General features: G+C 35.7%; 1 protein-coding gene across 2 annotated transcripts in view; it reads left to right on the top strand.

The window, feature by feature from the left end:
- The window catches only part of LOC142349617 (uncharacterized), a 49,732-nt gene extending 37,134 nt beyond the window's left edge, over window positions 1-12,598 (top strand). For both annotated transcript variants that reach the window (XM_075401302.1, XM_075401303.1), the window contains 6 exons: window positions 441-1,196; window positions 1,639-1,992; window positions 3,006-3,282; window positions 7,427-7,701; window positions 10,793-10,999; window positions 11,508-12,598. In XM_075401302.1, the coding sequence (XP_075257417.1) occupies window positions 441-1,196; window positions 1,639-1,992; window positions 3,006-3,282; window positions 7,427-7,701; window positions 10,793-10,999; window positions 11,508-12,326 (2,688 nt within the window). In that variant the 3' untranslated portion in view covers window positions 12,327-12,598. The remainder of the gene's footprint in view (window positions 1-440; window positions 1,197-1,638; window positions 1,993-3,005; window positions 3,283-7,426; window positions 7,702-10,792; window positions 11,000-11,507) is intronic.
- The last annotated feature ends 2,404 nt before the right edge of the window (window positions 12,599-15,002 follow it).

The following is a 15,002-nucleotide window of genomic DNA, read 5'->3' as shown; positions in this document are numbered from 1 at the left end:
TTTTAGATAGGAAATAAACCCCCACGGAAATAAAGCCCCACGAAAATAAACCCCCACTTTACTATTAAAGAGCTGCGCATTTAGCGCGTTTGGCCACGCCTCGCGGGCCATGGCCATGCCTCAGCGGCCCGTAGGACTTGATATGAAACTATTACAACCAAACAAATTATCACGGCCGAAATTCAATTATTAATGGAGGTTTATTTCCATGGGGGTTTATTTCCGTGGGGGTTATTTTCCATGGGGGTTTATTTCCTATCTAAAGTTAAGTGGGGTTTTTTTTCTGTGGGGGTTTATTTCCTATACCCAAGTTAAAGTTAACCAAGAGACATTTCATTTCAATAGGGAAGATTTAAAAAATCGAAAATTTTAATTTTCAGTCACTTTTCTCCTTGTTAGATAGTGTTTGCAATTTTTGCTAATAATGACCATTATTTTAGGTTCATTTTGCAGCTCAGCACAGTAACAAGAAGCAATGCTATCGATGCAAACGATGCAATGCCTGTTTCTTCAACGACCTGGATTTCGAAAAGCACATTTTCAAAGAACACTTGCAACTAATCAAACAAGTTTCACCTGCAAATTTACCTGCAAGCATTGCATCTCCAACTTTTGCAGGATTCCATTTGCACAAGAAGATTTCACCCCTTGGCGTTTTGAGCCCGGAAGAAAAATCTGGACAACTATCGAGGCTCCAATGCATGTTTTGTGGCAAAAAATGCGATTCGGAATCGATGTTACAAGCGCATATAAACACACATATGAAACAGTTTAACTGTTTTTATTGCGATAAAGTTTTCCACTTGAGTAGTTTGCTAGAGCAACATATAAAGGCGTTTCACATGAACGAACTGTTGGGCGCAAGCCACGAAAGTTTGCCCAAATCATCCATAAATTTGATCAACTCGACTCGGAGTTCCCTTGAATATACGAGTCCTATAGATCTGTGCAGTTCTAGTCACGCAAATGCAGAAGCATTAGTTTCCAAGTTGCAATCTGTGAAAGCTGGAGTTTCGGGTCACCTGAACATGACTTTGTTCCGATGCGGAGTTTGTCAAGCCAATTTTGTGTCAGAACTTGAAATGCTGAAACATAAATCGACCCATCTGTTGACGTTGAGCACCCCTAGATGTACCCTTTGCAATGCAGTTTTTGGGTCTCCGTCTAACTTAGCAGCTCATATGTTTGAACACAAGGTAACATTTATATATATTTTTTACATTGTATCTTGATGACAGGTATTAGAGCAACTCTTTGCTCGTTATGTTGATTCTATGTCAATGCCATTATGGTGAGAGTAATGTTTGGGACCTTTGTGGGTTGCGACCCCACAATCTCTTAACTGATTGCAATCCTGTGCTCTCCATTGAGCCAACTGGTCCACATTGCAAGAGTCTTACTATGCTCCCTTATATTGAGCTATCATTTCAAGCCCCATCTTATGATCACAACTTATTTACTAGAGTGTATACTCTAGCAACAGGTGTTTCTTCAGCTCAATGCATTATGCTTAAGAGTTTAGCAACAAAGATCTAGACTGTCCAATCAATACTGTTAAGAAGAAAAGCTTTCGGCAAAAACCACAATCACTTCAATATTTACATCTTATTATGTTTTTGCATCATAAAATCTTTTCAGGCTATAAACGTGGGCAACCTTTGCACCCATTGCAACTACCCTCTAACGTCCGAAGAGCATTTTTACCAACACTTCGACCAGCACGTGATATCACCCGCAATTTCACCTTCTATTGTACCTGGCCAGGCAGGGTCGCCCAACGGGGGGCCATCATCATCTCACACCACCCCCCTCGGGTCCAACCAGGGAGATAAAAAACACGTGGAGTGCATTGTTTGTAAACAACCTCTGACGTCAGCAGCCGAGTTACAAACTCATGCCAAGTTTCACAGTCATATTGACGTGACTGCTAGAGGATACAGATGCAGTGTTTGTTATCAGACGTTTCAAACCAAGACTAATCTCCACTGCAAAGTGAGTAGTACAAGGCACCCCAAAAAGAAAATAATATAGACTAAGCGCAGTAAAAGCAAATTTAGTTCTTCTCATTTAATCATTTAATACCCCCCCCCCCCCCCCCCCCCCCCCCCAACCCACGCACCCACGCGCTCCCAACCAACGCCCACCCTCCCTGTTTAAAGGTACAAAAAGTTTATTGCACAATGACAACCCTGCAGTTAGTATAGAAAAACTTTTCGAAATCTACTGCCCCCCCCCCCCACTAAACTGGGGGGGGGGGGGGGGGGGGGTTGGGCTTGAGCAAAACAGAATAAAGCCACCTTTCGATTCAACAGAGCGCTAGTATCATTTTCAGCTGTATTCTTCACATTTATTCGTGCAACTTGAAACGTTTAAATGCTTTGAATTCTGTCACCTTTTTGACTAATTTGTGAGTGTAAAGTTTTAAACGATTGGGTGAGTGTGCGTGAAATGAAAAAGTTATCACCAGTTGGTCACAATAAATTATGAAACTTAAAAGATTTTTGATGATGTGTCACTTTTACGGCTATAATTAGACAGTGAGTGCCAAGTGGTTGAACGAAAGAATGGAACCTTAAATCACGCACGTGCAAGCTTCAAAATTACATAATTTAACGGATCATAAGTCACATTTGAAAAACTTGCAAAAAAGACATTCGACGCGCATAGTTTAAGACAACCATTTGCATGATATTTTGTTGTATAAAGCTTTTCAGTTTTGTGAATGAAGGGTTTTTAAAATAACTAAAAATTATTTTTTAAAAATCATTTCTCGCCCTTCTAGATTAAATGTACCCCACCGTCCACATTTGATAAGTTCATTACGCATATTAAATCATGGGTTATCAGTACGCCGCTGGTAAATTCTTCAACAAAGCGAAATATTTTAAAGTTTTGTTAACGATGAAAAAAAACACAGATCCTGCTATTCGTAAAAATATATATTTTTTGAAGTAAAACATGAGAGTTTCGATGTTTCTTTTCAAGATAAATTGGTCAATTTTCAGGTGGATGGCAACGGGTGTCCGTTCTACATCTGTGGCGAGTGCAAGAAAACCCTACAACATACGTATCCTCAAATTGATCACCCCTCGCATTCCCCCAACCCACACCAACTCTCCACCCACTCGCCCCACTTCCTAATCAACAGCAGGACACCTTCACTCACTTCACCAGGGGTACTCGATCAGACATCTGGAGGGTTGAGGGGACTGACTCTAGGGTCTCTGATTGAAGGATACCAGAAGTTGACGGGACAGAACGGAACCAGCGATTTTAAAACAGGTACATTTATCACATACTTATTGACCTGAATTAATGCCACCTCCCCCTCCCCCCCCCCCCCCAAAAAAAAACAGAGCAGGACAAGTCCTGAATTACAACCCGAAGAAATGTTTGATCTAATGACCTGACAATTATAATCTTTGCAGCAACAAACTAAGACAATTAAAAAAAACGCATCACCCTCTATGCGCAAATTTGAACAAAGTATCTTAAAGCAATTGAAAATTTTTCCAAGATCTAGTGTTTTAAGAATAGACTATAAAAACAACATTTTATGAAAATAATGAAACAATATTGTACACAATAAGACAACCTTGAACGAATCATTGACTGAGAAAAAAAGAGACAAAATTGGAGAAATTGGTAGAAAAAAATGGAAATCTGTCTAAGTAAGAACACCGCAAAACTACATGTTGAAAATCTTGACAACATATAAAAAACTTTAGAGGTTATAAAAAATATTAAACTATTGGCTGAAAAGGCATAACAGAACTGCAATTGAAAGCTTTGCTTTTTCGAACAGATTCGGTGTCTCACTCAGTGAAACGTTAGGTAAAAGTTGGCGTCAAAATAACAAAATTTAACCGCACTGGAGGGCCGATAAAAACAAGCAAGACTAGAAGACGATAAAAACAAGCAAGACAAAAAATCAATTACTGTGTTTTTGATAATAAATGTCAAAATCATACAAACAATCACACAAAATTGCTATCAACTCAAGCAAACAATCAGATTCAAATATGTCTCGTTAGCAACCGATAAATATTGACAATTACAGGCTATTTGATTTTTCTGTCATTTTACTGCTCCCGCGGAACTAATATCACAATTCTGATTTGTAGTCTAACTGGCATTAAAAAAGTGTCAACAGTCATGAAAAGACTGCAGCGCCCCGAAAATTTTTTAGATATTTCTCAAGCAAAAACCAGTAGGGACACAGCCATAAGAAAAAATTATGTTTTGTTAAATTTTTATCAACAATGCCACTACCGTTAGAAATCTGAGGAGCAAGAAAATTACAATCCAACGGAACTGAGGAAATAAAATACTTCTTATTTTTTTATTGACAAGAAAGAGAATAAAGGAAAAAGCCAAACAGTGAAAAAAGTGAAAAATCCAAAAAACCTACCAGCGTGATAACAAAACATACAACTACTCCAAAAACTCAAAACTTTACAACATTTTTTAAAACGAACTCTGTAAAGGTCTTGGAAATCATTAGCTGCAAACTAAGACAACTATGTCAATAAATTGAATGCTCATTAGGAACCATTGAGATCTTTCATTACTGCCTTTAGTTTAAGTGATAAGACAGTAATAGTTGCAACATTAGACATTTTTGAGAATAAACATTGTTTTAAATTTTAAATAGTCTTGGATATGAACTGAATCGATTAGTCCGATTTAGCTTAAACCTCCGTAGCAACCCATGAAATTGGTCATTAATGGACTAACAAATAAGACAACAAAGTGAACCACAGAACCCCGCGAAACTTTGACAATAACTCTCGCAAACAATTAAGGTGAAAATCACTGGGTATTGGCTTTGTAATGAAACAATTAAATCCAACAAATTATTTCACATTTTTATTAATTGAGACGTCTTTTAGAAGACTAAATAAGACAAAAAAAACAAAGCAGGACAAGTCCTGACGTACAATTCAAAGAATTTTCATTGACTAAACAGAAAAACTAGACCTAGAACGGACTATGAATGGATTGTGAAAACCATTTAGAAAAAAATCCGATCCAAAAAATTGAAGAAACAGTAAAAATCAGAGTGAAATTGCCGCATGTGAACAAAAAACTACTATGGAAAAACCGAATTTTCGTTCAGACACCGTTTTCTCACTCTACTTTAAAATTAGAGCGAAAAAATTTCACGCCGCAAAACCACTCGATTTTTTTGCGCCATTTCCTGTTTCCGCGTGACCAAAATCACTACTCCAATTTGACTTCAAAAATCATGAAAATGTCTGAACAGATTTTAAAAAAAGACTGCGCCCCAATACAATTCAAATTCTTTGAATTGTAATAACAAACACTTGCAAAATATTTATATTTTTTGAAAAAAAAAATCAAATTCGTGAAATCCATTAGCTAAGAAATCGAATCATTAATCAGATCCCTTTATGCCCATCACCGCCCAAATAGGCGTTTCAATGATGATAATGTATGCTGACACAACAGAAAGAAAATTAAATTTACTTGAGAAAATTAGTGTCAAACTCATAGAAGCATGAGCTGTCCGTTGAGGAATCGAACCCAGTTCAAATAGGTGCAATTAGAACTCGTTTATCAAACTAATTTACAAATGAGAAAAAGTTCAGAAAAAAGTCAAACTGACACTTCTAATGTGGCTTTATAATGGCGTGAAAAAGTCGAAGTAAAAGTGGCCAAACCTCAAAAAAACGTAGCTTGAAATCTCCGGAACCAACTCAAGCAGACACTCCCTTAGTTCCCAGCTAAACAATTCAAGTCTAAAAGCAACACATCAAAGAATTTGCTCAGTCATTTTAAAACCTTAACAGAAGGAAAAATATGATAGAGATCAAGAGTTCTATCTGAAAAAAGAGATAAAATTTTGTCACAATTTGAGCCACTGAAAAACCAATATATAAAACAACTAGCATTACATTTAATCCTAATTCAATAACTGACTATTATCTGATATAAAATACTACAGAAACGATGCATACGGAGAAAAGCCATGGAAAGGAAAAAAAGCAAAAAGTCAATATAGTTTTTTACAAAATTTAATAAATAACTTAGAAAACTACCTCTCGACAATTATTCTGCGATTTCTTTTTGTATTGTTCTGCTTTGTTTGACAGTAAACTTGAACTGTGAATACTGGATCTTTTCCGTTTTTCACACCGTACGTTATGCGCCCTCAGTTACAGAGCACGTGCCATTACATAGTAAATCACTATGTAAAAATATGGCACCTGAGCCTGGGAGCTGCAAATAATATTCGATCACTAAGCTGGGGGCACAAAAGGAAAAGATCCTGAACTCTAAATAGAAATAACTATATACAAACTCTAGGTTGAATAGTGATTAAGAAAAGATGATACCAAAAGCCAAATGAGACCATTAATGGGCTGAAACGTGATTGAAATTACCCCATTTTTTTTAAGTGAACATAACCCAGAAAAATTTCCTGTAACTGTGATTTCGAACTAAGAAAAAGTTTTTTGAAAAAGCCGCACGTGGTCAAAAAGTTTCGCTAGGTACTCAAATTTTTTTCACACCTTTTTTTCGCTCTTTGTCAGAATGAATGAACAAAAACCACTCTAAGTTTTCTCTCTGCTTTTGACTTTGGTTCAGCAGATTGACATAAACACTTCTTTTCACGTGCGGCTTTTGACCACCTCTAAAACACATCCTCTAATATATAAGTCATAGATTAAAAAAATAGATCAACATTGCTCCTCTTCAAGTAGTAAAAAATACAGCGCACCAATAGAGTCCAAATCCTTCAAAATGTAAAAAAAACTAAGTAGCAATCAATTTTTGGTAGAATGTTGCACATTATTTACGCTTGATTTGATTTTCATCTAGTGTTGAAAGTTAGACTTCAGGGAGGATCCGTTTTATTTTGTTTTGATTGTGCGAAAAGAGCTTTCAATGTCAGCTCAGTTGCACGCAATTGGATTGGCGGTGGATTTAATCATTCTGAGGCAAATTTGGGGTGTATTTGATGCTTTGTTGTTAAATCAACAATCAATAAATTTCCCAAATCAACAAGCAAATTTAGCCAAACCGCCTTAAAACATCCCACTTTTATATTATTATGTTGACTCTATTGATTCGTATTGTGTGGATGAATGCATATCCATGTCTGACATCGTATTAGACTTAGGGGCGCTTCTTAAACACACCAAAGGGGACCTGATATCATTTTGACTGACATTTCTGACGTTTTTTGTTTTTATTTTTGTTTATTTAGCGGTAATAAATAGGCGACATAGTGGTACACAACGTCGCTTCATAAATTTTGTCACAAAATACAGTCGCGCCTTCAATATTGACAAAAATGTCTGAAATTATTTAAAAAGACCGAAAAGTTTTTGCCACATCATCGTACTTTTTCTTGTACTTCTCCGCTTTGATGAGTTGAACAGCTATTAAATTGTTTTAGGATCTATCAGCAGATCGGATTCGACTTCAAGTCCCAGTTCGATTCCCAGTGTTTCATCATCTCTTTTGCTGAAAATGAACAGCAATCCAAACCAATTTTCGTGCAACAAATGCCCTGCTAACTTTGCCTCAATTGAGGATCATATTAACCACGTGAAATCTGTTCACGCGACTGCAACGCCTACGTCTACGGGACCAGCCAATCAGAATCAAGTTCTGACGTCACCACAACAAACAAAAAATGAAAAGACGTATCAATGCATAAAATGCCAAAAAGTGAGTTTTTCAAACTTTCAAACGCCGAAAATTGAATTAAAATGTGTTTTCCCGGAGAATTTCTCCCAAAAATTTTCTGAATTTTCTAACTTGAAGGCAAAGCAAAATTCTCACTTTGATTTAATTATGGTAATTACTTTGGTGCATATCATTTAAATTGGGAAAACTTTTAGCTGCAAGGAGAATTATATTTTGCCGGAAAAAGCGCTTTTCATTCGCAATAAATTCTTTGTTTAAAGTTGAGTCTACTTGAATATGTAGAAGCAATGCTTGATTTTCTTCGGATTTTTTTTTCCTAATTACGTTCTGTATTTTGATATCTGAAAGAAACAAAAATAATAGATAAGCAGAAAATAGTAGAAAATATGGTTTCTTAAAAACATCCTCAAAATTGATAAAGTTTCTGATAATACTTTAAAATTGAGCGGGCGTCACTAAAATGACGCACAAAATTTCATTTTAATTAATTTTTTTTGTTGCATTCCGGATTTTCGGATTCGAGTTGACGATGACCGCGGATGTTTTAAACGATGTACAAAATAGTTCTGAAAATGTATCTATTACAAAAAGGAAGCCATTTTATCTGGTCAGGATGGAATAAAGTGATACTACAGGGCGCAACCCAATTTCGCCTTCCCTGACTAATATCGATCAAGCTTCCTTGATAAAAAGTCGACTGGTAAAAATATTGAAGAAAAACTGAAGCAAAACTGAAGTAAGAAATAAGAACTGAACTAATCTAAAGGTCGAACGGGTCATCTCTTCGAAAATGGGTACATTAGAGCGATACAGCTGAATTAAAGTAAAAATTGTAAATCGATTGACAATCGATAATAATAATTATTAAATTGACTTGGTACCCAATTTAAGGGAGTGACTTTGATTACAGTCAGCCATACAAGCATGGCCAATTTGTTTTGGATGATGATAGAAGTAATAACCAAAAATAGAATTTAATTTCGGCCAAAGCCAACTTGATGCATGCCGATTTGGGCTGAGAGAAGTTAGTGCTGAGTTCTGAAATAACATACACCCATTGGACTATAAGCTGTAACTGAAATTTACTAAGGATTCAGTGTCCCGAAACATCCTGAATTTTTTTCAATTGAACTGTATTAGTGGCTGTATTGTAATTTGGAAACGACATCCTCCCTTATAGTAGTCGAAAATTACCCTTTTCAGTTTTAAAAAGAGTTCAGCTGTTTTGAAAGATTGAGAAAGAAGTCGGGGAGGAGATCCAATCGAAATAGGTCTTTTTATTTTTGCGCATAAGAACTTTTGCGTACTTAACAATTCTTTCAACAAAACTCCTCTCCTGTTGCACATTTTTCGGCTAAGCTACATTTGATTTTATAAACTGCTTTGCACTGGATCAATTTTGGGGAACCATTCAACTTTTCTGACACATTTAATGCAACGTCGAAATTTTTTACAAGATATAGGTTGTAGAGGAAACAAATCATGTAGAGGAAAGTGTTTCCGTCTGTTGTTTTTTACTTTTTAATCGTCAGTTATTTTTCCTCCCCGCTCATTGGATGAGCAAAAGTTTATATGAAAGTTATCAATATCCCCAACCAAAAACTAGAAATTTTTGGTTCTTTTTTAATCGATATGTCAAAAATTCCACTTCACTGGTAGAGTCAGTTTCTAATGAAACTATCCAGTTTTTAAAAATACAAAAAACAAGCTATTCCCGAATTTTCTAGAGCCGGACAAAATCTTAATTACCAATTTAATTTTATAAACGCAAAAGCAGTGATCTGACTAAACGCGCTTTAATATTAAATTCTCTTTGTTTTTGATTTCTCAGATAATGTTTGATCCATTTTCAATAGTCAAAATCCACCCCCACTCTTTTGGCGGCTTTAATAATTGCGCCTTGAAAAAGTTCTGGTTAAAAACTGTTTTTGCTTTCAACCAAATTTGAAAAGGCCACGGGGAAGTTTGATTGAACAGTCAAAGCTGTTCGCCATAGGAGGAGAGGGAGGGGGATGGGGAGGTTAATTCTGTTTCTGAGAGGTGGGTGGGTGGGTATGGTGACATTGGGTTAGATTGTGGAATAGACTTGAGATTAGGAGAGTAAGTTGGCGTCTCACATTCTCATACTTCTCCCACTGCGGACTCCTTCCCCTGTCCCTTTTCTTTAAGCTGATAAATTTGTTCAGTCGTTTCTAGCACGTGTCTCTAATTTATCCTGTGCCTAGCTGGCCCATCGTGTCATATCCCATTATCTCCTTTATTCTCTAAAATGGATAGTTGCCGACTAAAAAGAATGTTCGCTCGGAATAAACTCCCAATTGTGAGCAAAATTTTAACAATCATTTTTCGCACTTTTTTCTCTTTTTTAAAGAAAATTTACTTTTCAAAAATTTTTTATTTGTGTCATTTATTTCGTTAAAGCCAACTTCTAAAACTTTATTTATTTAAGAATCATTTTATGTTGACAACCGCTTTTAAGGACCTAATATTTAGCAACGCTTTGTTTGAAAAAAGTTAAACCAATTTGTACGTTCTATCATTAGGCTATTCGAACGATCGACGAATTGGACTGAATTTCTCACCTGGCGAGGGTGTATTAAAGACTGGGCGCTGGACAAAAATAAGATAGAGCCAGGACAGTTTAGGGATAACTTAGGGGGTGCAATGAAGAGAGGGGTGTCTATCTAGGCTAGGGTAAAGTGAAATAAGAGTCCGAATGTCTGAACGATGTGCAGATTTTTCTCCCGGTTAAATAATTGATTTTTGTGATTAGAAAGGTTTAAATGGGGGATCTAAGCGGCGATCGGGCGCCATTTTTGCTCATTTTTTCAACAGATTTGTAACTGAATTAAAAGGGAAATTTAAGAAACAGAATGCGACAAAAGTGAGCAGTTAGTCAATTTAAAAGACCGGAATAATTCTCCCAAAATCTAAATATCAATCATTTGTTGAAATATTAACTTGAGACTTTCTACAAGTTGTAAAATTTGTTTTCATGCATAATAGCTGCCCAATACATTTTTAATGCATAGTCAAAGCTTAGTTGAAGTTGCAAATTTGTTAGGTTTACTACAAGAGGCCATGTTTTTCATCAATGGCTGATTTTTTTCAGGTGTTTCCAAGTGAAGCTGAGATTCACCAACACATAGCCAGGCACTTAGCCGAAGAGGGCAATGTGCATGATTGCAGATTGTGCAGTCGGCTATTCGATACACCTGGCAAGTTGCAGTGTCATCTGATAGAGCACAGTTTTAACAACTTAGATGGCTTCATATGTCCAATATGTCACGTGGTCAACAAATCTGCCAGAGATTTGCAGGTTATTAGCCGAATACATTTTTAACAGTATGTTGTATATTGAAACATAACTTATTTTTGTTGAGATACTTGTTATTAAAGATTTCTTTATGGTGATAAGTTAGGTCTATCAGTTACTTGAGATTACCACCATATATAGACTTCTTGTCAACCATGGTCAGAATATGTTTCTTTTTCATAAAATGTTCTTGCCAAAAATACCCAAGAACATAAGCTAATCTTAATTGTAATCTATGTTATCATGGTTTGGTTCAAGGACTGCAGAAAGACAGTTTAAATTGATTTTGAGACGTCTTTTTGTAATAACAAGTCGAGCATTCAAGTCTTTTGGTTGTTTATAGGATAATCAGGATCAGGATAAAAAATTGCATCAAATTCAATACGCGATTTTTCATTTTGAATCGTTCCAATTCTCCGATTACCCAAAAGAGACCTACCAGTCTATACATTTTGATAAGAACGTCGAGCTGATTAAATTTAAAACATATATAAAAAGCTGTTCGTTTCAGCTACACGTGGTGAGTCACAGACACGTTCAGAAACCTCACACCTGTCAACTTTGCCCTCAATCGTTCTTTTTCGGAGCTGAGTTAGAACACCACAAACTGCAATTTCATGCAAAACTTCTCACACCATTAGTTTCTACCAAAACAACCCAACAACAGTCATCGAGCAACGAAAGTGTCGAGACACTTCAATCAACCGACGAACGAATTGTCCTAAAACAACGACCATCTTCGACTGAAAGTCTCATAACGTACGGACGAAAATCGACTCATGACATTTCGCCGAGAGTCACTCGGATTATGTCACCACCTGAATTTTACAGAACAAGATTTCCCACTCGAATTCAAAACGGCCACAAAACATATTCGTGCCCAATTTGCCGAAAATATTTTGGGCAAAAGGATAAATTAAAATCTCATTTGAAATCATTTCACACAGGAATCAAGCCCTATCTGTGCCCGCATTGCGGGAAAATGTTTTCCAGGAAAAGTCACGTGCGAGAACATTTGAAGCTTCATCTTGACAACGAGCAAGACTTCAGCCAATCAAATTTGAATTCGGCGAATCCGAAAACTGAGGAGTCGCTTAGCCAATCAGATTTTAGCATTGAACACCTCAACTGTGAAATGTGCAGTTTTTCAGCAGCAGAACTCGAGAGTTTAAAAAATCATTTGGAAAATGAACACAGCGAAGAAATTTCGTTCGTTACGGAATTAAACGAAATTGTCGAATCGTCAATAGAATTTTCCGAGACTGAAAGCGATGATCAAAAACTAAGAACAACAATCAAACTCGAATCTGACACTGAAAATTTAACATAGTTCCCAGTATTTTTTTTACAAAACTTTGTGAAAAAACTTGAATCGTAATTTAGGGTGCTCTATTATGTTTATGAACGTTTGCCTCAAATTTTCTGTTAACGTTGAAAACCTCAAATTTATGCACAAATTTACTGTTTAAATGTCAAAATGTTTATCCAAATTCACTTAAATTATCATCTTTGTTTGTTTTCGGTGCAATTTTCCCAAATTTTGTTTACCAATAAATTTCCTTAGAAATCAGTTCTAATAATATTTTCTTCATGCTCTTTTAATTTTTTTCATGAGCTAGGAGAATTAGGCATCAGTGCTTTCACACAGCTAGATTCGAGCCTCTACTTGCCCGTATTCTGACCGTGTCAACGAAACTGATCGTCTCAACGACTCTTAAGCAGAAAAAATATGTCTCGGCTACAATTGTGTTGGCCCGAGGCCCATAGTTAGAATTAGACGCGCTCGACTGGCCTTCATTTCAAAAAGTTTTATTAGCAGAACAAGAGGCAGGGGAGTTTTCCAACTTTTAAGCTCACACTGCGAGAGGAGAGAATCGATAACGCATGTTGACAATAAAACTGATCGTTATGCCAAATTGCATAAATCTTTACAACTACGTTATACAAATAAATGGTACCTTTTTTTAAACAACGTAATCGAAAATGTGAGCTGCTCAACTCAACTTTATCATTAGCACTTCAAATTATCATTAGATAATACACTAAAATTATCATTAGATAACACCTGCAACACTTTAAGTTGCGAATCAAATACAAAATAAACAAAAATGGTAATCAATGGGGCCAAAAGACAAATGATTTCTTTATATTCTAACGAAATTCGTTTATTTAAATTCGTGACGTTTAAGTGTTAAAATTTTTTATGCCGACCCTACTTCAGTTGGAGGAAGGAACTATCTACTCAAATGTGTTTTTGTTCAGTCAATTTTCGCCGATCGATATATTCATCGTAGAGAGATGTGTGTGCTATCATTAATAAACCCGCCCGGCGTAGAATATAGAATTAAATAGATTGTATTGAAATTCGAAGTAACTGGATTGAAAGTTTTGTGAATAATAGACCGGTTTCCATTGTTTCTGTACACAATTTCCGTAATTTTAGCCCAAAATGTTTGTTAATTTTGCTAAAATTTTTGAAAATACTTAAATAGTTTTAATGGTTTTACCTCTAAAGATAAAGGAAGGTAGCTGAATGGTTTGATCTGAGTTTTCTGCCAAATTTTGGCTACATTTTGCGAAATTCATACTTTCTCATCAAGAACGTGTCCAGATATGATTTCCGAGCCCTTACTGTTTAAGTTTGCTAGAAGAAAAGACGAGCTAACACAATATTTTCAGCTTCAAAAGAGGCCTAATTTTGTTTCAGCTTCCTCGATATTTTGAAATATTTCTTTCATCTAATAATTTATTTCAGAAATATCTGGAACAATTAGGTGTTTATTGAGACGCATAGCTGTATCAGGGCCAGCTTTGTTCTCGCGGACTCTTTTAGCCAAAAATTTTTCGGATTTTAGTGTGGCGCGATCTTTTTATCGAAACCTTTGTGCAAAATTTGTTTTTATGTTAAATACTGACTAAAATGAGTTCATACTCATATTCAGTTAGAGCAAGTCCGCCTTACAAGAAAATCAGCGTCAATGAACGCAACATATTAGCTTTTGAATATGAGCTCATTGGAATTAGGTATTCGACAAAGCGTTGAAAAATGGCAATTTTTGATCGTTTTGCCAGCACATGATTAAGTCTCACTAAACCAAAAGTTCCATTAGCTCCTTTATTTGGTAGAAATAAAAGTAGACAGTGTTTTCAATTGATGTCTAATAGTTCTTATTACTTTGTGTTTATTTGTTTTAAGTGAAACATCAGTGAACTTTTGAAATATGCATCCTTTATATCGTAGTGTTGTCTACCTGTAGCTTAGACACTTTAAAAGCAGCTAAATGTTTTTCATGAAGAAAAGAATTTCATTTTTATATTGGTTTTACATTTACTAACGGTTCTCAGCTATGGTAACACAAGTTTCCAAAAATTTGTCGTTTTTGCATGTTCGCCCGCTTTCGAGTTTCAGTTTTATTTGTTTTTCAAATTATCACATCGACGACAGGTTTAACTGAGTTCTAATGCGTGCATAATGCAGTGTTTTCTGCTGTTTTTGGTGAATATCTTATGGTATTAGTTTTAATAGTGATTGTTGTTGTTTTTGTCTTCATTCAAAAAATTTGATATCATGAAAGATCTCAACGGTCTCTTTAGGATGTACAACTGGACCAAATTAAAAACTTCGTATTATAGCTAATGGTCTCAATGACTTTCAGATAAAACATTTCAAGAAAGGGATATTTGAAGCTTTGAATTTCTTATTGCGACATGATCAAACTAAATTTCATTTGTGAGCTGCACTACCAACCTATTGCTTAGGCAAACATTAGTTGTTCCGACCACATTTGAGGAGCATTACTCAGATGGGGCTTTTTTGTTCAGTTAATTTTGACCGATCGATATATTTATCGTAGAGAGTTGATACTGCTATCATTAGAAACCCCGTCCAGCGTAGAATATGAAATTGGAAAATTTTTGATTTCCTTTTCTTATAGGGAGTTAAAAAAGATTAAAGTAATTGGCAAAGTAGATTGAATTTCGTTGCTTTTTACAAATTTTACGTAAT

Source organism: Convolutriloba macropyga, chromosome 11 (assembly GCF_964194025.1).
Source record: "Convolutriloba macropyga chromosome 11, txConMacr16.3, whole genome shotgun sequence".
NCBI classification, from domain to species: Eukaryota; Metazoa; Xenacoelomorpha; order Acoela; family Convolutidae; genus Convolutriloba; species Convolutriloba macropyga.
This window is presented reverse-complemented; position numbering and strand designations above follow the sequence as displayed.